At 40.5% G+C, this 25,696-nt stretch overlaps 1 protein-coding gene across 2 annotated transcripts in view; it reads left to right on the top strand.

Moving 5' to 3' along the window:
• Positions 1-23,817, top strand: part of SPRED2 (sprouty related EVH1 domain containing 2) — a 99,167-nt gene extending 75,350 nt beyond the window's left edge. For both annotated transcript variants that reach the window (XM_089519205.1, XM_089519206.1), the window contains exons 4-6: positions 1,767-1,831; positions 15,327-15,476; positions 17,548-23,817. In XM_089519205.1, coding sequence (XP_089375331.1) covers positions 1,767-1,831; positions 15,327-15,476; positions 17,548-18,201 — 869 coding nt within the window. In that variant the 3' untranslated portion in view covers positions 18,202-23,817. The remainder of the gene's footprint in view (positions 1-1,766; positions 1,832-15,326; positions 15,477-17,547) is intronic.
• Positions 23,818-25,696: the final 1,879 nt, after the last annotated feature.

Here is a 25,696-nt window from a genome sequence, read left to right as displayed (position 1 = left end):
TGGATAAAGATACTGTGGATACGGGGAGAGAACTGTAGCTTGGTCGCTGATAGGACTACCATATACACTGGTGCCTCGGGATACGAAATGATCGGGTTACGAAATTTCCGGGATACGAAAAAGTTGGATTGGCAAAAACTGTTTCGGGTTACGAAATATTTTTCGGGTTACGAAATTCATTTCGGCGCGAAATTCAAATGCTGCAAAGTGCAGCTATAGGCTTTCCAGTGCTAACGGATTATTTTTCGGGTTACGAAATTTTCGGGTTACGAAAGGAATGGCGGAACGAATTAATTTCGTAACCCGAGGCACCAGTGTATAGACATCATGTATTGCTAGAATTACACTGGCTGCCAATATGCTGCCAGTCTGAATTCAGGGTGTTTTTGATAAAATGTAAAGCCCTAACTAGTTTACAACCTTGACTTGAGGGAGCACCTCTTATTATATGTTCCTGCCTGAAGATTAGGATCTTCTGGCAGAGGCCCTCATCTGATGTCCCACCAGTGAGGTCAGTACACAGTGTGAGGACACAGGAGAGGGCCTCCTCAGTTGTGGCCACATTTGTGGGAACACCTTTCCCCCTTGGCAGCCCAATGGGCACCAACACAGGTTTCATTTAAGCACCAAATAAAAACATGGCTATGTGTTAAAGCCTTTGGGCCTCACTGATTTATCTCAAAATGTTAATGGACATGGTTTTAAAACATTTTAAATACTTTTAATCCATTTTAACTTGTTAACATATATAATGTTTTAGCCTACTTAATATTTTTGTTGGTTTAACTTGTTGGTATTGATTTTAAATGTGTACCACAGTGACATATTTTGCCATAGGATGGCATAAAAGTATTTTAATAAATGAATAGATTTTTTTTAATTTCCTTCCACCACCCTTTAGGAAGGTTACAACCTGAATACTTTATTTCTCAAACCTTCCACTGAAATTTCTGTTTCTTAAATCAATATCTTGCTCTTTTTTAAAATCAAGTCACAGTTTTGTTAGGGAGATTTTGATTTAGGTCATTCAGCTTTCTGTCTTCTGAGGTATATAGGAATTTCCCTCTTAGACTCTGGTTGACAGTGAGAAAATACTTCTGCAACATTACTCAACTTGTACATTCTGATACTGAATTGTTTAAAAGAAATCTAATACATACATGGCTTTTCAATTTGCTTTCTGAGACTTGACTTGATTATCCTAGAGCATTAGAGATTTTATGCATTCAGATTAAATTACAATTCTGTTTTATTGAGAACTGTTTATTAATTTTCTTTTTTGTTTTTCTTTTTGAAATCATTCACACTGTTGGGACGAGGACCCGAAGTTCAAATTTGTTTAAGCAGCTGGTTTAGTCACTTTTTCTAACTTTCCCTAGCATGTCTATTCCTAATTTTGACACAACGTCCTTTAGCATTTTAAAAGATCGGTTTGGGAACTCACCAAGAATATTCAGATCAAATTAATTGCTCCTGAGGAAAAAAAAACACAAAACAGTATTGGCACAATCAGAAAGGACATACACAATAATTCTAAGCATGCAGCTGGGAGTTTATCTCCCCACACCCATCCAGCATTGACCCCCCCCCTCCTTGTCACTAGTTGGCTTTTGAAATGTGGGCAAGTTTAAAAGGGGGCTTGTGCCAAAAAAGAAAGTGAAATTGCAGATGTGCGTGCACACTCCTTTCACCTGTGTAATAAATAGGCTTGCTGGATTGTGGTAATTATGTATAGCAACAGCACATATTTTAAACTGTCTTTCCAGGATCTACAACTTCGTCCTCAACAATCCACAATGAGACTGAAGTTGGAGATGATGACGTCTTTACAGTAAGTATCTTTCACTTAGGAATTACTCCTTTGTGTCTTCTGAAATACTTTCTTATTTTCTGCAAAAGATTATACAGGCTAAAGAGCTATGGCAAAACTGTACATGAAAATACCAATGCTTATTTTTAACGTTACTGATTTCAACATGTATATCCTGCTTTTCAGAGATAAAAATTATATTCACTATAGCCTACAGGAATGCAAATATTAAAGTAAAATCCTAACAAAGAACAACTGAAAGAGCACCATAAAAACATAACAAACAACAAAGATTAGAGATGTTGTAAAGGCAACAAAATGTATCAACACAGACTCTGACATAAAAAGAAATCTTGCTTAAATGAATCGGTAGAACTGGATCCTAATGAACCTTCCTTTGTAAGTTATTCAGTAGTTCAAAATGTCATAGTGTCACAGCTAGAAAATACACTTGCCATATCTTATCTCCCCCCTCACCCAAACTACACTTTTGTTAGTGAAAGGACAACAAAGCAGAAAAGATCTATACCAGTGGTTCTCAAAAGATGGGGCAAGACCCCCAGAGGGGGTACGAGAAGGGTGGCACAAGACTTGGAGGCTCTGATCCCACCTCTTCCTCTTCCTTAAATTTTTAACATTAAAATGTACACATGTGTTGAGTTAAATATAGAATTAACTTAAATAAAACTTATAATTTGAACAAATATATTTCCTTATACAATGTTAAATTATGAAGAGACATGAATGTGCAAATGGAAATATGCTTACCAAATAAATAAAATAATTTTATTCATATATTGTATTGAGTAGGGGGGTGCCAAGTCAGCATGTAGATGTAAAGGGAGTTCCAAGGATAAAAAGTTTGAGTTCCACGGATCTACACAGTCTGTTTCAACTAAATTGTGAGATGATTGGCAGCCATGTGTTCAAAATGCTTGTCCTCCCCTTTGAAAAAAACAAACAAAACAAACATTTAAAAGAGTCACATTTCAGCTACTTGATGGTGAAAGTCCTTCCCTACAGACTCCCAGGAAGAGTCCAAACCTTAACCTCTTTTGTGGAGAAATTTTCCACTCTCTTGAACCTATCACTCCAAATGGCAGATTTAATCAGCCATGACAGACCTGGGTCCAAGGAGACTTGGAAGACTTCATCATTCCATATTCATGATTCGCAACTTGTAAAGTATCTATATAAATTGATCAGTGACTACCGGGACAGTTTGTGTTACAACATTTTAGATTGATTGATTGATTGATTGATTGATTGATTGATTGATTGATTGATTATGGTGCTGGATCTATACTTTGAAAACTGAGCTCACAAATGAATGGAGACCTACATTTGTTGTTCAATCTATACATTCAGAATTATGAAATAAAATTTGAACATGTACCTTCAGAAATCACATGGAATAATCTATGAACAAGAAACCTGATGTACCAGGTCACATACAGTATATGCTCAAAATATATTGTATAAAATAAGCATTGGACGAAGGAGAATACATAAAAGTATGCAACTTTTTTGGAGTCGGAAATTGCATACAGCCTTGATTTGTATGTTTAGGCAGAAACCTATAAGAATTTTGGGGATTTGGAGGGTGTATAACAATAAACTAGTGGGAAAGTTATGGGGAAATGCACACAAGTCAGATCTTTTGACCAAGAGGAATAAACATCCTCAACCTGAAAAGTACAATGTTGCTCTGGGTTTGTGATGTTTTTCCTGTAGCAACTGCGACCTGAGTCTCTGACAGTTGGCATGTTGTTTTCGTCTGTCCTCTTGTCATAGTTATAAGACAAACAACAGCAGGCAAGGTTAAAAGGTGACTTCCTTTCCTCCAGAGCAAAACTATCATTAGCAGCTGCTTCCCAGCTACCTGCCAGAAGTGATTTATAGACTCCATGATGGAGAGGGAAGTGGAGCAGGGGAGGGGGTGGTTGCTGTGCTGGAGCTGGAATGCTCTTCTACAGCAATAGCCCAATAGAGTGCTCTGGGAGTGTCACTGTTGTACATATGAGCACCCTGAGGACTGTTGCCTTGAACCATCAAACCATCACTAGGCATTTGAACACAAATGGCGATATGCATATTGTGATGGCCTTGCCGTAATAAAATCATAGAATCATAGAGTTGGAAGAGATCGCAAGGGCCATCCAGTCCAACCCCATCCTACCATGCAGGAAATCTCAATCAAAGCATCCCTGACAAATGGCCATCCAGCCTCTGTTTAATGACCTCTAAGGAAGGAGACTCCACTACACTCCCAGGGAATGTGTTCCACTGTAATCTAGACTGTTCTCTTTCTGGCTGTCCCAAATACAGAAAGTCCATATTGTCAGGAATGGCAGTCAGCTTTTTTTGTTTTGTTTTGTCTGACAACAAATTGAGTACATTTTGAGTCATACTGATTTCTGTGGGACAGTTAACTAAGGCCTAAATCCAGTTGTTAGTCTCAATTAGAGTAGACCCACTGAATTAATAGAACTTACATAAGTGTTGATTTAAAAGGTTCCCATTGGTTCAATAGCTTTACTTTGGTTGGGAATAACAGTTGGATTTAGGTCTGTGTGCTTAATGCTTTCCCTCCACACAACTCCTGTGAAATCTAAGGGACCTAAAAGCGCTCAGCTGTGGCTGAAATTGTGCCTTTGGATTCCCAAAGATGAAGCTTCCCATTAGGAGGTGTCTCTGCTATGTAATGTAATGTTACCTTAGCTCCAGGGCCTCATTACAACCCCAAAATGTTTTCCATATGTTTGGAAATAAATTACTCCACTCTCTGCATACTGAATGCTAGTTCTTCTCTAGAGAAAACCTGAGTAAAGCCAGTCATTCCAGGAGGCGGAGGAGGAGTTCTCTCCATTGAGAAAGAATTGCCTTGCCAGCAACCTGTAATTGTGTTGGCCTCAACTTAATTAATCCACTTTCTTCACAGTTTCTTTCCCCTTGGATAATTTGAAGTACTACTAAATCACAATGTAATGCATTCTTGTTGTCCATAGTATCTCACTCTATGCAACTGTTAAAGGAGGGCTCTGACACCAAATTGCAACTGTCATTGTATTGTTTCATGGTTTTGCAGTAGGACAACAGTAAACTTTCTTGTTGTTTAAGAAAATAATTCCTAATGCATGCGTATGTATGTGTTGACCAAGCATTTCTGGTAGCTGAAAAAACAGACAGGACGGAATGTCCTGCTGTCTGTGAATATACAGGTGCTAGTTTTGATAGGATGGGTTTATCTCATTTATGGCCTTTTGAAATGCTATGACTGTTCTTTCTCAAAGGGTAAAGTGTTAGCTCATGAAACAAACTCCATATCTGCTTGAGCTGTACCATTAGTACAAAGGATTGTTAAAATAGCTTCCTGTAAGTATATTTATCCCATGTCATACTACAAGCATTTAGCTGAAATTACTGGTCTCCTGCTCTCTTCAAAGCATTTCTTTGGTAACTTTGAACGTGCTTCAGTTTTGTCCAGTAAATTATCACCATGTTTTACCACAGCAGTCTGGGAAAAGTAATGAGAAAAGGTTATGGACAAAGAACATAACTTCCAAATCTCTGGACTATCTTATAAATCATGTAAAATGTCATTGCCTAGGAACTTCAAAAGCATGTGTAGTAGTAACTGTGTTTGTGCAATTCTTTGAAAACTACTCAGAATAAACCTTCCTTTTCCTGGGTGGCAAGCTGAAGAGTTGCAATCGCAGAAAGGGCATTTCAGTTTTGAGTGTTTCCATTTGGCCTCTCCACAGCTCCTTGCATCTTCATGAAGTGCATGGCCTTAGTTGCAGCTTGTCTATGACAGAAGGGAATCATGGTCTTCCCATACATTGGCAACTGGCTCTTCATAGCAGGCTCCGCACACACACTAACCAACCACATCAATTATTCTTTAATCGTATTAAACTCACTTGGTCTAATGGTCAATGAAAAGAAGTCTCATGTCAAACCGAGCCAAGAACTGAGATTCATTGGAACCATGCTGAATTTGAGGTTGGCGAAGGCATACCTGCCTTCAGACCACTTCCAAAACCTGGTCAATGCCATACTTTGGTGCTGATGCTCCAGGTGCATACAAACCTTTTCACCACCCACCTCAACACCCACTGCCCCTGCTTCTGCTCCAGGACAGTGGGGAAGGCTCTCTAGAAGACACCTTCCTCTTCCACCAGGGTCAATGACTGATGTTCACCTTCCCCTGTCCACCAGAGTTCTCACAAAGATACAGTGCACCCGCGTTATAGGTAGGCGCGCTTTACGTGGACTTGAGCATACGCGCTCAAGCTGCAGGAATGCGCGCGGCACAAGGGGCGGCGCATCCCATTCAAATCAATGGGGCGCGCGCCCATGGTGCCCCACGCACTGCCACGCCGTCACGTACGAGCCCCATTCAAATAAATGGGGCTCCAGCATAGGCGGAATTCGCCTTACACGAGGGGTCCGGAACGGATCCCTCGCGTAAGGCAAGGGCCCACTGTACAATAAAACCAGGCCAATGTCATTCTCATGACACTGTGGTGGCCAAGGCATCCTTGGTTCACCCCTCTGCTCCACTTTGCCAGGGATCCATGATCTGCCTCCCCCTCTGTTCCATTCATTATGGTCAGGTTCAGCACCCGGACCTCCAAATGCTCCGGCTGATAGCATGGAGGATTTTTTTCTTGCTGACTTTAATCCAATGAATCATCCTTGCATTCCACATGCTTTCCACACAGAAGTCATATGCTTACAAATGGAAGACAATTCAGCCATCCCTAAAGGCTACAGATTGTCCCCCTCCAGGGTTCAAACACATCATGTCCTCAAATTCCTCATCCCTACATACTGCGGATCTCTCCCTGTCCTCAGTTAAATGCTACCTTGTTACCATCTCTTCAGAACTGCAGCGAAGAAAACATCCCTCTTGTTTTTGGGATCCAGCCATCACAGCATTTCTTAAAGCAGAGGTTCCCAATCTCGGCTCCAAGGAGCCCTTAGGGCTCCGTGTGCACTTCCCAGGTGCTCTGCAGCCACTCCAGGAAAATAAAAGAAATTAAAACTTGTAAGATATAGGGTAGGCTTCTTAGGAGCTCTGCCATAGATATAATGGCTCTATGAGTCAAAAGGGTTGGGAAACCCTGCTTTAAAAGATACCTTCATTTACATCCACCTGTCTTCAGCCAATGCCAGCATGGAGCCTCAATCTGGTGCTTTATCGACTGTCAAAGAGACCATTCAAACTCTTTGTCACAGGCAGCCTTAGACTCTCTCATGGAAAATGGTTTTCCTAGTGGTGATTTCTTCAGCATGATGGGCAGGAGAACTCTCTGCCCTACATGTCAATCCCCCTTTATCTCCAGTTCCATCAGGACAAGGTGTTGGTGCTACAACCGGATATCTCCTTCCTCTTGAAGGTGGTTTTTGCCTTCCATCTGAACCAAGTCATTATACTCTCTGCCTTTGTGCAGAATCCTACCTCTGACTTTGAGAGTGTGTTCCATTCCCTCAATGTTCAAAGAGCCCTTGCCTTCTCCATTGACAGGAATTCTAATTCAACGAAAACCACTAGACTTTTTGCCCGCTATTCGAATTCGAAGCTGGGACTACCAGTGTCTCTCCCTGCCCCATTCATAATCTCTTCTGGCCATAAAATGTTAATGTACAATAAATATGAGATTGGGGAGGTTGCAAAACTTAACACTGGCTTTGCAATATGTGGCTTTTTTCAGCAAATTTTATATTTAGCTAGATTAACCATAGGTGCATCTAGAATGATGATTTACCAAGTTAAATTATGTATGTCTAATTGCTTAGACTATCTATAGTGAGTGCATAGCTAAAATTTATCATGACATATGGATCCTGCTAACAAAATCAAGCATCCTTTGTCTGCATAGTCAGCATAAATATTGTAAAATGCAAAAACATGTCCTGTCTTCTTTCTTCCCACATCATCCCCCTACAGACAAAATTGAGAAACCAGATCTCTTCCCACTGACTCCTTCATGAAACCTTTGGCCTACTTTTTCTCCCATATGTTATAGCCACACTGTAAAAATGTGCATAGGAGAGTGTGTGTGCCTGTACTTGATTTTTTTCTTTCTTTTTAGCAACCAGTTAGCATCTCATTCTCTAACAAGAGAGAGAGAGAGAGAGAGATTTATTTTTTGCATCATCTTAGTTCAGTTTATAGAACATATTTAATTAACACTGTTCTTGACTGTGGACTGCAGTAGAAGCACTGAAGTTAGTAAAATTTTGAAGTCTGATTGAGAAAGAAAATTCTGTGATATCTTAATGTTTAAGGCTGAACAACATATGATGGGAGGAAGAATAAGAAAATTATCCCTGCAGGTTTGTCATTGCTGGAGTAGGAGTGGTCCAGATAAGGATATAATAGGTAATGGAGGGGAGGGGGGGCCAAATGTTCACTTTTATCTTATTTTAGATGCATTTCAAATCTGGTGGAAATAATAATAATAATAACGTAATTATGGAAACAATGAGTGTGTGGCACTTCCAAGATTAGCAGCTTTCTATCTGTGTTAAGGATGTGAAAAACATGTTGCTGTGCCATGGATTTTTCTCAAATCTGGACATCTTCATATGTGAAATGGTGCTAAAAGTATTTATCAGTCACTTCAAGAAATCTCTGCTCTAGTGCAAAACTAAGATGTCAAAAGGCGGTGTGTGAGTGTGTGGGAAGGTGTTCATCATGTTTCGGAAATGTAATTTGCATAAATGTAAGTGCTGAAAGTAAGAATAGGTTTTACAAGTGTTTGTGTTTGTTTATTGAATGGCCCAACACTCATCATATTCAAAATACATCCAGTGTTACCTAGTTTGGAGCAGCCAACAATTGTCATGCACTGAGCATTTAACCAAATGCACACACATGCACATTCTGCTTCCCCTTCTCCCCAAAAAAGGCAACCATGAAATGTGCAAATTGTTCTCCAGACACTCATGATCGAGAAAAAAATCTCTAAATCTCACAGTGAGGAGGGGAAAAACATGTTTTTAATAAACAAATGTGAAAGTGAATGTAATGAGGATTTACATCCATAATGTGTATAAAAAACTTACTGGGATTTCTCTGGAAGTAGAAACAAGAGGGAGCCTTGTGGCTTATTAAACATTTATTAATTTGGCATACATTTTTGTAGACTGCCATCTATTCAGCCCCCTTCATCAGACACACCACAAAGGGTTATATAAAATAAAATATCCTTGTCATCAATGTGACATTAGACAGTTGTTTTTGCTGTAACAGACTAACTTGACTACCTACCTGGAAATGCCTAGAAGTAGAATGGTGTTGAAGTTGTCATTAACTTCCCCAACTATAGTCTAAACTGGACTGGTCTTTCCTCTCTGCTGTCTTTTCTCAAGACATCTTTTCTCAGGTTGTCTGTCACATGTTAGGTGCAATTTGTAAAGAGCAAGAATATGAAAAATGCCCACAGCAGGGAGGCAGATATTGTGCCTCAGAGTTTGAATAGCATGATTCTGGCAGTAAATCGTGTTGGATCCTTCCAGGATAATATTTAATTAGCAAATCTATGTTGACCATTAAGGCAAACCCCAGAGGCTATATTGCGGTAACACAGTTCAGTCTACTAGACAGGTGACGACACCATAGGTTTCTTTCATCAAGCAAAGATGGAGAGAGATAACTGAATTTTAAAGGAGGGTTGGGAGTTACATTCTTAAAGCCATGAGTTAGGGGGGGGCGGTGCCTCATGAGCTTAACTGGATATTCTCCATCTCATCTCAAGACATCATAACAGCCAGTATAACTAACATTGTCCCTTCTCCAACCCATTTTCCCATGTTTGGGTTTTGGGTTTTTATAAAATCATCTTTACCTTAGGAAGGAACCTGTATTTTCAAAAGCTTGCAAAGATAATGTTGTGCCTTTTTTGGACTACTTAGTAAAGGCACTACCACAATATAGACTCAATCAGCATTGTTTATTTTATCAAAAAGTTGCTAAAAGGGAGACTGCATTTGGTTTGTAAATGTCTTCCCCTAAAACACAGCAAGGCTATTCATATGGGAAGAAGTGGAGGAATACATGGTGCCTTCTTATATATTACAAAATTTACATCAGGTATAATCCTGATTCTTTTACTTTTCATCTCAAGGGAGCAGGAAGGGGGAATGTTGAGGTATACTGGTAGTGGATCATTTTTGTGGATATGTGCCCAGTGCACATGCAAGCCAATAAGCATGTGCAAATGTTTTGTGTTCAAACTTTATCATCCTCCAAATTTCAACATTTCTGACCCATGTGGATGAAGTCATGTAAGGATGTTGGAGTTCAGTCACTTTGTTTCCTGTTTATACTTTAAACTTGGCATGGGGAAAGAGATGCTTTAAAAAAAAACATCAGCATGCAATGATTAACTTTTCTAACAATCAAGATAGTGGACCGTACTTTGTCAGCTTTTTCTCTTAGCGAGGTACCATACAGGAGACATCTTTCCCCATTTCTGTGTGTTTCAAAGTTATAACCTGTGTGCAATTAAGCTTAGTATCCTTCGGTGGATTCTAACAAACAGAGGCTCAGTTATGCAGACATAACTCCGCCAATTTGAGAGTGGTGCTTGTATTCAAAAGCTGTGTTGCTAATGACAGAAATGACAAGACAGTGGAAATCTCAGCAAACATAGTAAACTTTGTCAGGAATGGAGGAGCACAGTTGCTGGGTTAGAATAGCTACAGACACAATTGGAATTGTTTAGATGCTTCTCTTCTTGGGCTCTAAGAATATCAAACCTAGGTCCTAGGAACATGGCACACTTTTTTTCTGAATACAAATGGGTTGCATATGCAAGCCATTTACTACTACTTCCCTGTATTTGTATCCCGTCATTCTCCCAGAACTAGGGCTCGAGTCTGTTCGCAGTGTCGTTAATAAACAGATACAACTAAAAGCACAATTTTATAGTCTTAAAAAGATATTCAGGAGTGGCTGTGCTACAACAAAGCAAAACAAAATCCATAAAAGTGTAATGACCTTTTTGGTCAGCCAAAATGTACAAAACAACCAGTGTGAGCTTTTGAGGCTCCTGAGGGCAAAAGATGTTTAAAACTCATACAGGAGGGAGAAACATTGACCTAGTCGCAGAGCTACATTTTCCGTAGATGTCTCTGCTATAGTTCAGTTGGTTTTGAGGAATCTCACTGTAGGCAGAAGTCACTCCCTTCTTGGCCATGTGGGGACTTCAGACAAATTACAGTAAAACCTAAACTCCATTAGCAGCAGCAAAGAAACCTCTTTTACTGCTGCTAACAGAGTTTAAATTTAATGGGAGAAAAGTGGTGTATAAATGAATATTGTTGTTGTTGTTCCCTTAGAATTACTCAAAAAACCCTTTCTGAGGTCCTCATCAGACATACCTGTGTGGGGCGGTGGGCTTCTATACACCTGAGTCAGAGGCTTGCATGACAAGTTGAATGTGTGCTTTTGTTTGGATCTCCTCTCAATATTATAGCTGAATGGCTATAGCAAAGCAGTGTTAAAACAAAATCACTGTATTATTTGAGAGAGAGAGAAAGAGAGAGATAAAATCAGTACAGGTAAGGAGAGTAAAATCTGCATATAGCATCTAGCATGCATGTTTGAAGCTATATTGCTTTGACTGTACAGTGAAAAGTAATGTATTGGGGCTTAATAGGGTTTCTCCTTTGCCTACAAGTTGGCACTTTCCTCCCCAATTAGTGACCTGGTGGTGAAGTGTTTCATTTTGGCATTGTTCAGAGTTAAATCATGTTGGGCCAGTGTGTCATTCGTGTGGAGTACCTGCGAAGAACCAGACTGTCCTGGAGTAAGCACTTATTCCAGAGTTGTGGTATTCATTTGCTGTTTAGTAAGACCTCCCAGTGCTGTTCTGTGGCCTGAAGGCTCTAGGTCTTTCACAGGGCTTCTCCCCCCCCCGCCTTCTCTTTCTGTGTCCTTCACCTCTTGAATACTTGCAGAAGATCCATCATTTTGACCAGTGGCATGGCAGCCCTTCTGGACAATGGCCATGATCTAGGGATTCACTTGTGCTTCTCAACTGTAATGCACACTGTGTCAGGGAAGCTTGCAGACCTCCATGTTCTGCTCCTAATTTGGGGAAATGGCAGTAATCACTGTGGCCATTCCAAAATTCATAAGTGTTTTGCAGGGATCTAACATGGTGGCCTAGTGTTCCCACTACAACCCCTTTTTGCAGCCAGAACATGGTCTTTCCATTTGGATCCTATGTTCATCAATCAGTAAATGTGATATCAGAAAGTGATTTGCATGTGCAAATCAGACTGATAGTAGTTGACTTGTGCCCTGTCTCAGTGCTAGGGAATCCTGGGAACTACAGTTTATTGTCGCACAAGAGCTGTTTGGCAGAGAAGGCTAAATGTCTCAAAACTATAGTTCCCAGAATTCCCTAGCATTAAGCGAGGACAGGTAAAGCAGTTTCAAACTGGATTATTTCTGCAGTGTGTTTTGGACCGCTGTTGTTGTTGTGTGCCTTCAAGTTGTTTCTGATTTATGGCGACCCTAAGGTGAACATATCATGGGGTTTTCTTGGCAAGTTTCTTCAGAGGGAGTTTGCCATTGCTTTTGTCTGTGGTTAGAAAGTGTGACTTGCCCAAGGTCACCCAGTGGGTTTCATGGCTGAGCCATGATTCAAGTCCTGGTCTCCAGAGTCATAGTCCAGTGCTCAAACCACTGTGCCATGCTGGTCCTCTTGCAAATGTGTAGCATTCCCCCATAATGTTCTTATTTGCTCTTTGGAGGGTTGTTTTATATACTGGTCCCTTCATTGTGTGTAGCACTATGCCAGCATCCAGTTAGGGTCCTTGCACTGATGGAAGTTTCCATGTATTGGGGGAAAAGTGGTCTCCTCCTCCCACATGCAGTCCATATGCTCTCTTCCTCTGCCCCAGCCCTCCACATTGGCTGAAAATGATCTGGCAGATTTTTGAGTACTCTGCTGAGGAAATACAGAGGATGTGTGAAAAGGGACATCTGCCTCTCCTGAGATGCTCCGACAGACTGTTTCCATTAGTGCAAAGACATAGCTGGATCCTGGCCTTGGTCTGTATAATGATTTAGATATGTCTCCATAGACTGTGGTAAACAATCGAATCTTATTTAAACACAATAAAAGTTGGTGCTGGTTTTGTAGTAGAGCAAGTATAGGATGGATTTTATTGTTCACAGAAAATACTTAAATGGATATAAATATTCATCAGAATATGACATGAACATACTTAGATTATTGTATGAACCTAAATGCTAATTCCTAGATCCTAGAAAGCTTAATCCTGGATTAGATTTAGACCACTGCTTAAAGAAATATTCTGTGCATACAAAGACATACTTTGTATTGCTCTTTGTATATTTGTAGAATGCCAGTCTACCTATCTGTGACCAGGAAGGAAAGAAGGTGTAGAGCACTTGGACAGAGCAAAGAAGGGGTTTCATTCAATAATGTGCATTTGGGGGGAATTTCTGAGAATATATGCAATCATGTTTACAGAACCAATATGGTGTAGTAGTCGAACACTCAAACTACTACACCACATTGGTTCTGTAAACATGATTGCATATATTCTCAGAAAGCTGAACAAAGTAGTGTTCGACTACTACTCTGTAGTGTTAGATCAGGGTTCCATTCCCTGCTCAGCCATGGAAACCCACTGGGTAACCTTGGCCAAGTCATACACCCTAGGCCCCAGAAAACGCCATGATAAATTTGCCTTAGGGTTGCCATAAATCGAAAATGACTTGAAGGCACATAACAACAACAAATCTCTGAGAAATGCTGCATGTTGCTGTGTTCTATCCCTGAAGGTGACATTCTGAGTGGCTTGTGCTTGACATGTAAACACAGTGGCCTCAGCAGACTGACAAGGAGATGATTGACAACTTCCTGTTCCCAAAGTAAAAAAGGATTAAGGAATCACCTTGTAAACTATAATGCGAAACATTAATAAGGCTTTGATGGAATCCATAGGGGAAAAAGGGATCTGGAGCTAGTCTTTAAAGTTGTTTCTGGCTTCTTGGTCCCTTTAAAAGGGGAGAGCCTCAATCTCACTTTGACCATTTATCTTAACTGAAGCAGAATGAAAGCTAATGCAAGACCACAAGGCAAACAATTGCAGATTATTACTCTATAACTTCCTTAAACCGTTTAGACGTATTCAGATCTGGCTTTGAGCTCTCCCCTGTCCTAATGCTTAGTAGGATATTCCTGAAGTTCCAGTAGTATGTGAAGTTTCATTAATGTGTTTTACTAAAGTTCGTTTTCTTTTTCCTCATTGCATCTGAAACAAAAAAGCAATTAGTCTGCTGGAGCCATGCAACAGGCAAATAGAACAGTTGGGGCTTACTGTTGGGGCTAACACTGCCTGATTTGTTGTAGAGGCAGTAACCAAAAAAGTACTGCTTTCCCTTAAACAAGGTCCATGTTTCCTACTTGCCATGTTTCCAAATAGAATTGAGTGCCCAAGAGCACTATTTCACATTTTAAAGGAAGAAAGTGAATTTTTCACCTTCATCACTGCATATTTCACCTTCATCGCTTCAGCACTAAATGAGGGAGTGGCATACACAATTGGGATCTGTCAAAATGAGGATGGGATACTTGTAGACCACCAGCCCACATCTCTGTTAGTAATTCCCAATAGGGTGGAAAGTGCAACAATTATTACAATTTTGGCCCAAATTGTGAGATGAGAGTCTTAAAACAAGATGGGAGAGCAGCCTTGAGAGAGAAGGAAAGGAAATGTGACTGCTTTCTGGAAGCAGACTCCATCCTCCTTTTCTCACTACTGCTTCCCTCACCCACACCACCCTGAATAAGATGACAGGTGAAACATTTGTATTTGCTTGACATTAGAAGCATTTGAGTTCAAAATTTGTGTTGAAATATATTGTGCTGATCTACATGCTCAGCATTCAGACTTAGCTATTTACAGCTTTTAAAAATTCCTCCCAACTTCAGCTGCGCATTCATGAGCTTATGCTTAACAGTTAAAAGGAAGAATACTGCAGGCAGAGATTTCTCAGAGCAGACAAATGATATTTTAAGAAGTCAGATGGGGTCACTTATTTGTAGTTATGACTGTCCACCCTTATTTTAGATGGAATCTGCCACCAAAATAGAACTCAACAGCTGATGCAACTAAAACTTCCAAAATAACCTTACAAAATATGTCAAGCTTTGTATAAAAGTGTTATAACATTTATCTATGACCAGTTTCTTCTTTTGCAGAAGACAGCAGAGTGAATATGAGCCTAGTGAATCTATATTTGAAGTACTAGACTGTCCTGTAGAAAATGGGTCCTTCCTAACGATAGCAGGGCCAGAAATGTGGGTTTTCAGAAATGTGGGCCATGCAACACTATGTAGTATTTGATGGGGTAGGGGAGTTTCTGATGTTTATCTAGATGACATCTGGATTGTGTCTCTGATCTTCAGAAACAGCATTTGTACCATTCATCTTCACCTTTCTCAATTATTCCTAACAGAATGCTACGGACAGCTCTTCTAATTCTTCTCAGAAGAGAGAACAGCCTTTGCGAACACTAGCCTCCCCTCCATCCTGTGAGCATCACAGAATTTGCACCCGCGGTCATATTCATGACCAGTTTAGCCCTGACCACTACCATCTAGATCAAGTGAGTCTTCTCCACCATTCTCACATTTTCAGAGGGGTGGTCCTGTTATTCTTGGGATGTCTTTCAGCCTTCAGAAAGTTAAGCATTTTCAACACAGGTATATATATTTCTAGCAGAAATGGTAATGGTGAGGGGTTACCTTGATAAGGACTTTCAACTATCACACTGTTCCAAGAAGGACATTGGTTTGTCTGATTTTCAAGAAACAAATCAGAACTGTTCTTGTTAGTTTGGTGTACACAAGTAACCTCAGTATTTGTGCAACCCTGTGATTTCATGTTAAGGAGAGGGTTTATACATGAAAGCCAGTACCTCCCCTACCCACCGCAATAAATTTCTTCCTGTATGTTTCTAGGATGTGAATTACATGAAAAAAACATATGCATTTATCTGCCTGTATCAGAATACAGCCAACAACTACTAAGAATTTCAGTGGCTCATCCTCCAGCTCAGCTGCTCCATTCATGGGAATGACTGCGAGTCATTCATGTACAAGCCAATTCCCATTGGTTTCTCTCTGGGTATAGCTGAAAGATGATGTGGAGGGAAATTGAGAAATGCAGGTTATATATATGAATCAGCCTTGCTTTTGATCTGCTGTTCTTTGCTGATTGAACTTGCAACTACGTGTGTCACACTAACTTGGCCCTTTGGTTATTTAAAGAAAATTTAGAGATAGGCAGTACCCTTTATTAGGGACACTAGAATGTTAACAAAAATGGCACATAGTGAGCATAAGGTTTCACATTCTCCAGAATTCTTCATCAGACAAAATACTAGAAAAATAAGAAAATAAGGTGAAGAACAAAGAATCTAAAAAACTGACTTAGTGGATTCGCTATTGCGTAAGTCTCTGCAACAGCAAGATTGTTACTGCAGGCTCAGTGCAGAGTTTAGGTAGTAAAAGTATCAGCTTTCTGCTTGCTGCGATAGACACTTCATGATGTCTCTCCATCCCCATTTAGCAGAAAGCTAGCTAGCAATTCAGAGTATTTTTTTATCTGAAAACAAATAAAGGGATTTCTTATTTACAGTACTTATAGAACAGTTTGACGAAGTGCAATACTTAGCCACTCATACTCCACAGTCTGGCCAAAAACAGTATGAATGGCCCCTCTTAGAAGCCTCCAGAAGCAACAATTCACCTCTTAAATATGTTGTAGAGCAGAAGTAGACAACTATGGAAGGATAGGGGGCTTCATTGCATTAGCCCCCTCTCAGGAGGCCTTGGAGGGCCAGCCCCCACATACTGAACCTGCTTCTGCAAAACAAAATTAAATGTTTAATAATAATAATAATAATAATAATAATAGGATTTATTTATATGCCGCCCAATCACTGAGAATCCGGGCAGCTTACAACAGAGGGGATAATAGACGGTTCCCTGCCCTCAAGCTTACAATCTAAAATGTTTACCCTCAAAGGCCTTCCAGGGGACAAGGGGGCATTTTCTTCATCCTTTGGAGCCTTCCTGGAGCAGTTGAGGCCCAGGAGAGGCCCTTTTTTTAACAACAGGAAAGTGGATGGAAGTCACTTCGTATTCACTTTATTTCAAAAAGGACTCTCTTAGACCTAATTTGGCCCATCGTGGATACAAAATGTGGTAGAAGTACTTCCCACATCTCCTAGAGTGCAGTTGGGGGCAAACAATTTGCAAAAAAATTAGTCCTGAGGGGCCCAAGGGGCCTTCAGACGTAGTAGAGATGCCCTCTACAACCACTAGATAAGTTTTCCGGCATTTGGAGGGTATTTTGGAGGATGCAGGCTGCAGGCCACACTTTACCCCTCTTCCCCCAACCTAATCACTACATTGTTGATCAAAAACAAAAGTGGACTTCTATCCACTTCTATTTTGATTTTCCTTTCTTTCCCGAGGGTTTCTGGGGCAAGAAATTGGCTCCCAGGCACTCTGCCTTTACCCACCCCTGACCTATAATGTCTTTCTTGGATTAGTCAGAAAACAAGTTCTAAAACATTGTATTGTGTTGTATTGTATTGTATTGTATATTATTATAATTATAGCAATACACTTGTTTTTAAAAATGTATTTTTTCTCATCCTCTTCCTATAGTCAATCCCGCGACCATATCGTCATGTCAGCTTCCCAGATGATGATGAAGAAATTGTTCGGATTAATCCCCGAGAAAAGATCTGGGTGACAGGTTATGAGGACTACCGCCATACCCCTATGCGAGGGAAGTACATTGATTCAGATGATGGGGACTCCTACGTGCGGTTTGCCAAAACTGAAGCCTCCAAACATGATTACAATTATCCTTATGTAGGCAACTCTGACTTTGATCCCAGTGAAGACATTAAGGGTGCAGTCATAAAGACTCAGCCTGTCAGGTGCAAATCACGGCGGCGGAAAGCAGATGGGGAGAGGTCGCGGTGTGTCTATTGCAGAGACATCTTCAATCATGAGGAGAACAGGAGGGGTCAGTGCCAGGATGCTCCAGACCGAGTGAGAAGCTGCATCCGCCGAGTCAGCTGTATGTGGTGTGCGGACAGTATGCTCTATCACTGTATGTCTGATCCAGAAGGAGACTATACAGACCCTTGTTCTTGCGATACCAGCGATGAAAAGTTTTGCCTCCGGTGGTTGGCCCTTATCGCCTTGTCTTTTATCGCTCCTTGTATGTGCTGTTACTTGCCACTCCGGGCTTGTTATCACTGTGGGGTTATGTGCAGGTGCTGTGGTGGGAAACACAAGGCGGCCGGATGACAACCCTCCAAGCTTGGTTGAAGAACTTGGCCTTTTCTCCTTTGACCTAAGGAGTGTCTTGGTCTGAAGCATTCTCAGATTTTACATGCGTCCTTGACACAGCTTGGGAGGGAGCCTGACAGGATCCAGAAACCAGTGGGGCGGCCATTACTTTAACCCTTCCCACTTGGCTGCTATGCATTGCTCACTGAGTTCTAACAGACTAATGTGCAGCATAGACTTTTGTATTATTGATCTTTAATCAAACAGAATGTCTTGTACATGTTTATATCTTCCTTCCCTCCCGCCCACCGAGACTGAGACATGAATGGTTTAGTATGGTGGAATTCAGGACATTTCAGTGATCCCTATATTTAGCAAGCTATTGGTGCATGTGAAAGTATGGTATAATGGAACAAAATCCCATTTTTGAGTGTGTCCAACTTGCAGCCAGTTATAGAGTGAGTGTGTGTGTGTGTGTGTGTGTGTGTGTGTGTGTGCAACCATAGCTGTGTGCATGTGGAGGAACCTGTGTGCATGTGTATCTGTATACAGAAGGTATGCTAATAAGAAATGTATATCCTGACACGATATTGCTGACAATCTCTATTGAAAGAATTCATGCAAACTGCAGTTTCTTAAGTGTCCACCAAGTAACTTGACAGTCACTTTGAATGATGTCTCTATTCTTCAGACATTTGAGTGGAATGTAGGAAACAAGCCTTAGTATCATTTATAATATCTGAGAATCTGAGAACTCTCATTTCAGACCAGTTTTACACAAGAAAGGGATTTTTTTCTTCTCAATAAAAATAGACTGTACCTACAGTCTTTCCATCTGAAATAAAGAGGAATTTAACATTTTACTAAATTAACATGCACACCCATATATTTAGGGGGTTACCTTAAAAAGTAAGAGGGAAGTTCTCTTTTTATATATTAAACCATGTCTACATTGTGTATACAAAGGATGGGGAAGAATTCTGTGTTGTTGTTATCCCCCCCCCTTCCCCCACATGGTGGGAGCATTTGCGGAATGGATCTAGAGACCTTCTGTTTTCCAGCAAGTTCCAGACCAATCCAGAAATACAGGGAATCCTCTGCTGCAAAGAGATTATATTTTGCTTTGCCTTTTGTTGTTGTTTGCTTGCCTCTCCCTTGCCTTGGAGGCCTTTGAACATGTGAGGGTGCTTTGAAACTTCCCCTTGCTGGGTTTGTCAGGTGTGAGTGTAGATCTGTCACACTCATCTGCCATCCCAGTTGGCACAGCATACAGCAGTCAACTGTAAGCAGGAGGTACATGGCCTTTTTTAAAAATCACTGCTCAGTTTCCCTCCATAGAAGTTGTAATAGTCACAGGGATATTATTATTCTCTTTTATGAAGGAGTGAACTTTAGAAATAGTTTTCAATAGCAGGTCCAAGGAGCCTGGTGCAGCTTGCATTAAGCTGGTTCATTGCAGTGGTCCTCTCCAGGCAGGCAGCAGGAGGGAGAATGAGTGAAAAGACAACAATTTCACCAGTGCTTTAAAAAAATAATTAAAACTTTGGGGCGGGAGGGTGGATATAGAAAATTTCCTTATCTGGGTAGCAGAAAGTCCCTCACATTCCTCAAGCCTTTGGACCTGCAAAGTAGATGCATTTGCACTGTGAAGTAGGAAGAAGTCCTAGTGGGGCCACATCCAAGCTACAGCTCCTGTGTTTCCAGTTCGGTGATGTTTAATGTCCAGATAAGAAGCAGCGAGTATGGTAGTGGCTGTTGTGTTACAGGGTTTTCCATTGTGTTGCCTGAACTGACACCCCACAGTTCTGTCTGCTGTGCAGACTACTACAGGATCAATCGGGGTCAGAATAGAACCATGCGGTTTTCTACTCAGATGCACTGAACCAGCAAATTTGGGATCTGCAGAAAGTGCAGAGCAGATATGGCTTGGGTCAAAGCTACGTGAATCCCATGTGTCTAGTCAGCTTGCTGCCTTGAAAGAAGACAGTCAGAACATTGAAGTATTTTTTCCAGCCCTATGGAGAGAAAGAGAAAGAGCCCTATTGAAATCAGTGGACATTCTAACATATTGGTTTCAGTAGAACTTGGTAGTGCATAAAGCATGCCTGCTTTGCAGGATCTGTGTCTAACAGGCTTCTTTATTTTGCTGTGGCAGAATGAAAAATAATTTTTGTGTGGGTTTGATTTTTTTTGTTTTTGTTCAAAGCCATGTCTTGTGTACAAGGCCTGTAATTAGCTGGGGAAATAATATTTTTCTAATATATGAAGTGGAATAGCAAAAGGATTTTTTTATTCAGAGGAATAATGTAAAGCAGTTTAGCTATAATATAGCATAGTACAATCTGAATATTCCAAGGCAGCTAGGCACTGGCTTGTGAGAACTGGCACTGCTGATCCTGCCATAGTTTCTTTCTGCAGCCGACTGCCAGTGAGTGCATGCCCTTGCCCCTTTCCCTCCTTATTGCACATTGATATGAGTCTTAAAGGAAAAGGAATTGAATTTTATTTTTGCCAAATAGATACAAATAGTGACATATTTGCCACCCTTTCCCACATGGATTGAGCCAGCAAGCTCCTTCTGGGGGTCTCATAGCTTTTATCAGATTTAACTACATATGCAACACTGACTGTGTGCGCAAGTGTGTGAGAGAGTGTGTATATGTGATGTTATAGTCAAATCCTGGAGCTCCAACACATCTGGTTATACTCAGGCACTGACTTCATGACTGGATGGAGGACATTTTTCTCTTCATAACTACCCACTTGGGCCCATTGCAATATGCACTGAACCAGTCCAGAAATATGTGGACCTGGCGGTGAGCAGCATTTGAGACCTACTTCTAAAACCAGAGCTTCCTCTCCCCATCCTCCCCACTTGTCACCTGACAAGTTTCTCTGGAAATGTGGAGGAACTTCAGGAGTAGTAGGAAAAGAAAGAAAACTTTGCTTTCATGTCTGTTGTGGAAATATTTGCACCATACCTAAGGAAGTATTTAGCAGTCTTCTCCTTGCACTGCCTTTGCCACATGGCAGCTGCCTAAGTGAGGCTGGAACTGAGGTCCTGATGTAGATGACTGTGCTCTAGCTCCTTTGCCATGCTAAAACTATTCTGTTTCCTTGGAGAGGCTGCATTACGCCTCCTTCCAGATGAACTTGGAGCCTAGAAAAGAGCACTTTGCACTAACTCCCATACCACCCACAGTAAAGCAAGAAAGACACAAAATCTGCCCATTTGTGCTGCAGGTGAGCAAACGGTAGGTAGATTGGGATACCCAGGCAGATCTCTGAGTGAGTTACAGTGCATCTACAAAAGTGTCCGACTCCCAATTTTATGACTGTATAATAAACTGTCTCCCTCCCTCCTAAAAGATGTTGCAAAAATTAAATGTTTGGAGGAAAACTTAAAGAGCCAGCATGTTTTAGTGGCTAAGTGTTAGTCTAGGACTTGGGAAACAAGGGTTCAACTTCCACTCAGCCATGGAAACCCCTTGGGTGATCTTGGGCAAGTCGCACTCTCTCAACCTCAGAGGAAGGCAAGCCCACTCTGAACAAATCTTGCCAAGAAAAGGAGCCCTGCTAGCGCAGTAGTTAAATGTTGGTACTGCAGCCACAGCATTGTAACTTTGATCCTAGAGGAGGGCTCCAAGGTTGACAGCCTTCCATCCTTTCATAGGTCAGTAAAGTGAGTACCCAGCTTGTTGGGGGCAATTGGCTTACACATTGTAAACAAGGGGTAGGCAACATTTTTGAGCTGGGGGCCAGGTTGCTGTCCGTCAGACAACTGGGGGGCCGAAGCCAAAAAATAAATAATTAAATAATTTGTTAAAAATTTAAATAAATAAATAAACCAGGACAAATGTAGGACAAAATTTTAAAATGGTGGACACTTTTTTTTAAAAAAAGTGGAGGACACGTGAAAAAAATTGCTGATTTTTTTTAAAAAATGTTAATATAAATGCATGTTTCTGAGGCTTCTATAGGCAACTGCTCCTGCGTGCGAGATGCCAAAGGCCCCAGCGGCAATCGGTGGCAGGACCGGGCTGGGGCCGGTCCCAAGGCCTCGCCGGGCCGCATCCAGCCCGCAGGCCACAGGTTGCCTACCCCTGTTGTAAACCACTTCAGGAGTGCTAGTTCACTGATAAGTGGTATAGAAATGTACTTGCTATAAGAAAACCCTGATGACACGATCACTTTAGGGTTGCCATAAGTTAGAAGATACACAACAAAGAAAACCCAAAGTTAAGTTTGTGAGCTCAGTTCTGATAGCTCCTGGGCTGAGCATATGCTCAGAAACAACCTGTTCCTTAATTTTTAGTATGTGTCCAGTCACCCAAATAACAAGTCTATTCCTGCCTTCAGTTGTTAGAAACTCAGGGTTCTAGAAAGAAACCAGGTAGATCCTCCAAGCCTAAACTCTGCCCACTTTTGTATTCATTGTGCAGAATAAGGTGTGGAGTGCAGATAAGAGAGTCATAATTTCACTTTATTTTTTTAACTTCAACCTTTTGTTTGTAGCAAGCTGGCAGATCAGAGAGATCGAACATAAGCTTCTCTTTGATGTGCTAGTTTATATAATTAAGCCTTTTAAAAGAAATGCCATTCCTCCAACCACAGATTGCAATGATACAATCCAGAATTGTTCGTGATGTCTAGATTTGTCCTATGATACTCCATTGTTCATATTCGGTATTCAAGAGTTGGGATTTGTCTGTAACATATATACACATATGTAATGTAGACTTCAAGTGTTATAGCAATTGTTAGATAATTGCATTTGTGAAAACAATACTAAATGGTAAGGGAAATTGTTCATTTTGTTTTAGATCTTATTTTCAATTTAAGGAAAACTCATGGGAAAATTACACATTTTTGTGCCTGGTAGCAAATGACAAATCTCTAAAGGGTGACTAGCAACCATCAAGCCAGCCTCAAAACAAAAAGTGGTGGAACATTTTTTTGTGTGTGTGTAAGTTGTCCCACTTTTTACTTTTTTAATTTGTGTAAGATCTTTCCCCTCTACAAAGCACAACACTACAGAAGAGATGGTAAGGATTGCCAAGCCTCTCCACTCAAGTGCCCCTATTTATTTTGCTAATCGGAAGCCCTGCTGTATTTCCTTTTCTGTGAATTCCCTCCTTTCTTCCCCTCCCTGGCTTTATTTTAAATGACATTTCAGTTGTTCCGTATTCTTCCTTCTCTCGCTGCACATGTGAGTGTTTGGGTTTTGGTTTTGGCTTCTTCATGAAGGGAAGCAGCAAAATGGGCACAAGGGTAGAAATGGGAGGCTGGGGGGAAGACGTTTTTGTAAATATTTCTCATTGATCCCCGCACTGCAGCTAAACAGTGTGTGAAGTTTTCTTCCTGTCAGCTTTTCAGTACTGACATTAATCATCCGAGAAATTATTCAGATTTTTATTTTTGTATCTGTGGTAACAATCCATTAACCAAAAGGTGTGTCCCCCCCCCTCCAGTCATTACATTTTTTTCAAGCTATTACTCACATTAACAAATTTAAGTGCCTGAAGCAAACTTCCATTATGTATCTGTATACTAAAAGTTAAAAACTCTGTTGTATTGATTTTTATAAGCCTTTTTACCTCTGTGTAAAGAATATATATACAAGTGTATGATGTACATTTTAGTTCTTAACTTCTTTTTTATTGTTTCTAATATGTATGATCATTGTAGCTACTGCTTTAAAATGTACCATGTAAATATAAATACATATCAAAACAAAAGATGCTTTGACAGTCTTAAACTGGAAGATCTGGGTAACAAAAAAATACATACTGTATGAGTCTAGAAATTTAGGTTTAAAAATTGACTCAAAAATCTAAGTTGACTTATCCATGGGTCAATGTAAGTACTGTATCTTAACTCTTATTTAAAAGAAGGAACCATCCCCTGCTGAAAAGCAAGAGTATAAACTGTCCTGGAAGCGTTGACCCCCTCTACTCCTTCATCCATCCAGCCTCAAGCGTAAGCACAAAGAGTTATGTCTGTTGGAATATGGTTAATTTCTTTGACATTATTTTGCTTTGCTTCATCCTTTAGATTCTTTGCTATATGCCCTTAATATGCTCGACTTATCCATGGGTCATTGCAAAATCCATAATTTTGGTCACAAAACTTCCCCTCAACTTATACATGACGTCGACTTACAGTTGAGTATATAGAGTAGTTACAAGGTAAGCATCTGTGTGATGTTAGTGTGAAGCAGGTGGATGACATAACCATGATCCATCTTGAGGGAAGGAAATCTAGGTAAAATGTCACTGAGACAATAGTGTCCCTTCCCTATATATTCATGGGTAGCCATGTTGGCCATATGGCAGAATACAATAACATCCAAAATCCACAAAATAGCGATATCCTTTATGTGGCCAACTAAAATGCACAAAATACTTGATTCAAGCTTTCGAAGCTCCACAGGCCTCTTCATCAGGCAAAGGTGTTTAAAAATACCAGATTTTTTAAAAAAATAAAATCACCATGTTAGTTAAAGGCCTGCATTTTCTCTAGATGTTGTGTTGTTTGGTGGAGGGGTATCTATGTAAGCAGGCCCCTTCACTTTCTGGCCATGTGGCACTGGGAACAAAGCATTCCAAGGTCCAAGAGATAAAATTTGAATTCCATTAGCAATACAAAAAGGTAGCTCTGAGATCCAAGACGTCTCCATTCTTTGTGAGGTCACACAGCCCCCTTTGTACACATAGTTTATAAATGTGCCTTACTGTGAGCTCACATTGAGAAATATTGATGCTTAAACTCATCTGTGGTTGAAAGCTGTGAGGAAATCACAGTTTCCCAGCCTTTAAAGAACAGTGTTTTGTCTCTGCAGATATTTCTGCAAGATACAACATTCAGTTGCTGTTGAGTTTATGAAGTCATGAAAGTCACATAAGTTTTAGGGGTGCCTACTGACTTTTTAAATCACGTTTTTCTCATGTTATCAACACTTGCTTGGGAGGCTCCACTGAATCAAGCTGGCTCATGTCCAAATAAACTATATAGGATCAAGGAATTAGTGTACTAATCTTGAAATATCATTTCTCCAGTACTGGCATTTTCTTTCTGATGGGTATGGGGGGAGGTCTCCAGTCAAAGCATTCCCAAAAAGGTATTAAAATTTCATTACAGAATTTGAAGTACTGAAACCTATTTTATACTTAGTTTTTTGTGGGTTTTTTGAGCTACGTGGCCATGTTCTAGAAGAGTTTCTTCCTGACGTTTCGCCAGCATCTGTGGCTGGCATCTTCAGAGAATGCTTGCCTGGAAAAAGTGGGTGTATATATATATATACACACACACACTGTGCGAGTATATATATATATATATATATATATATATATATATATATAAGATGCCAGCCACAGATGCTGGCGAAACGTCAGGAAGAAACTCTTCTAGAACATGGCCACATAGCCCGAAAAACCCACAAAAAACTATGGATGCCGGCCATGAAAGCCTTCGACTATTTTATACTGTGCCCTGCTTCTTTTTTTCCAGTGGT

This window comes from Sceloporus occidentalis, unplaced genomic scaffold (assembly GCF_023333645.1).
Source record: "Sceloporus occidentalis isolate IW3139 unplaced genomic scaffold, rSceOcc1.0.p SCAF_4, whole genome shotgun sequence".
Classification (NCBI taxonomy): Eukaryota; Metazoa; Chordata; class Lepidosauria; order Squamata; family Phrynosomatidae; genus Sceloporus; species Sceloporus occidentalis.
The sequence above is the reverse complement of the archived record's forward strand: the minus strand, read 5'-3'. Positions and strand labels throughout refer to the sequence as shown.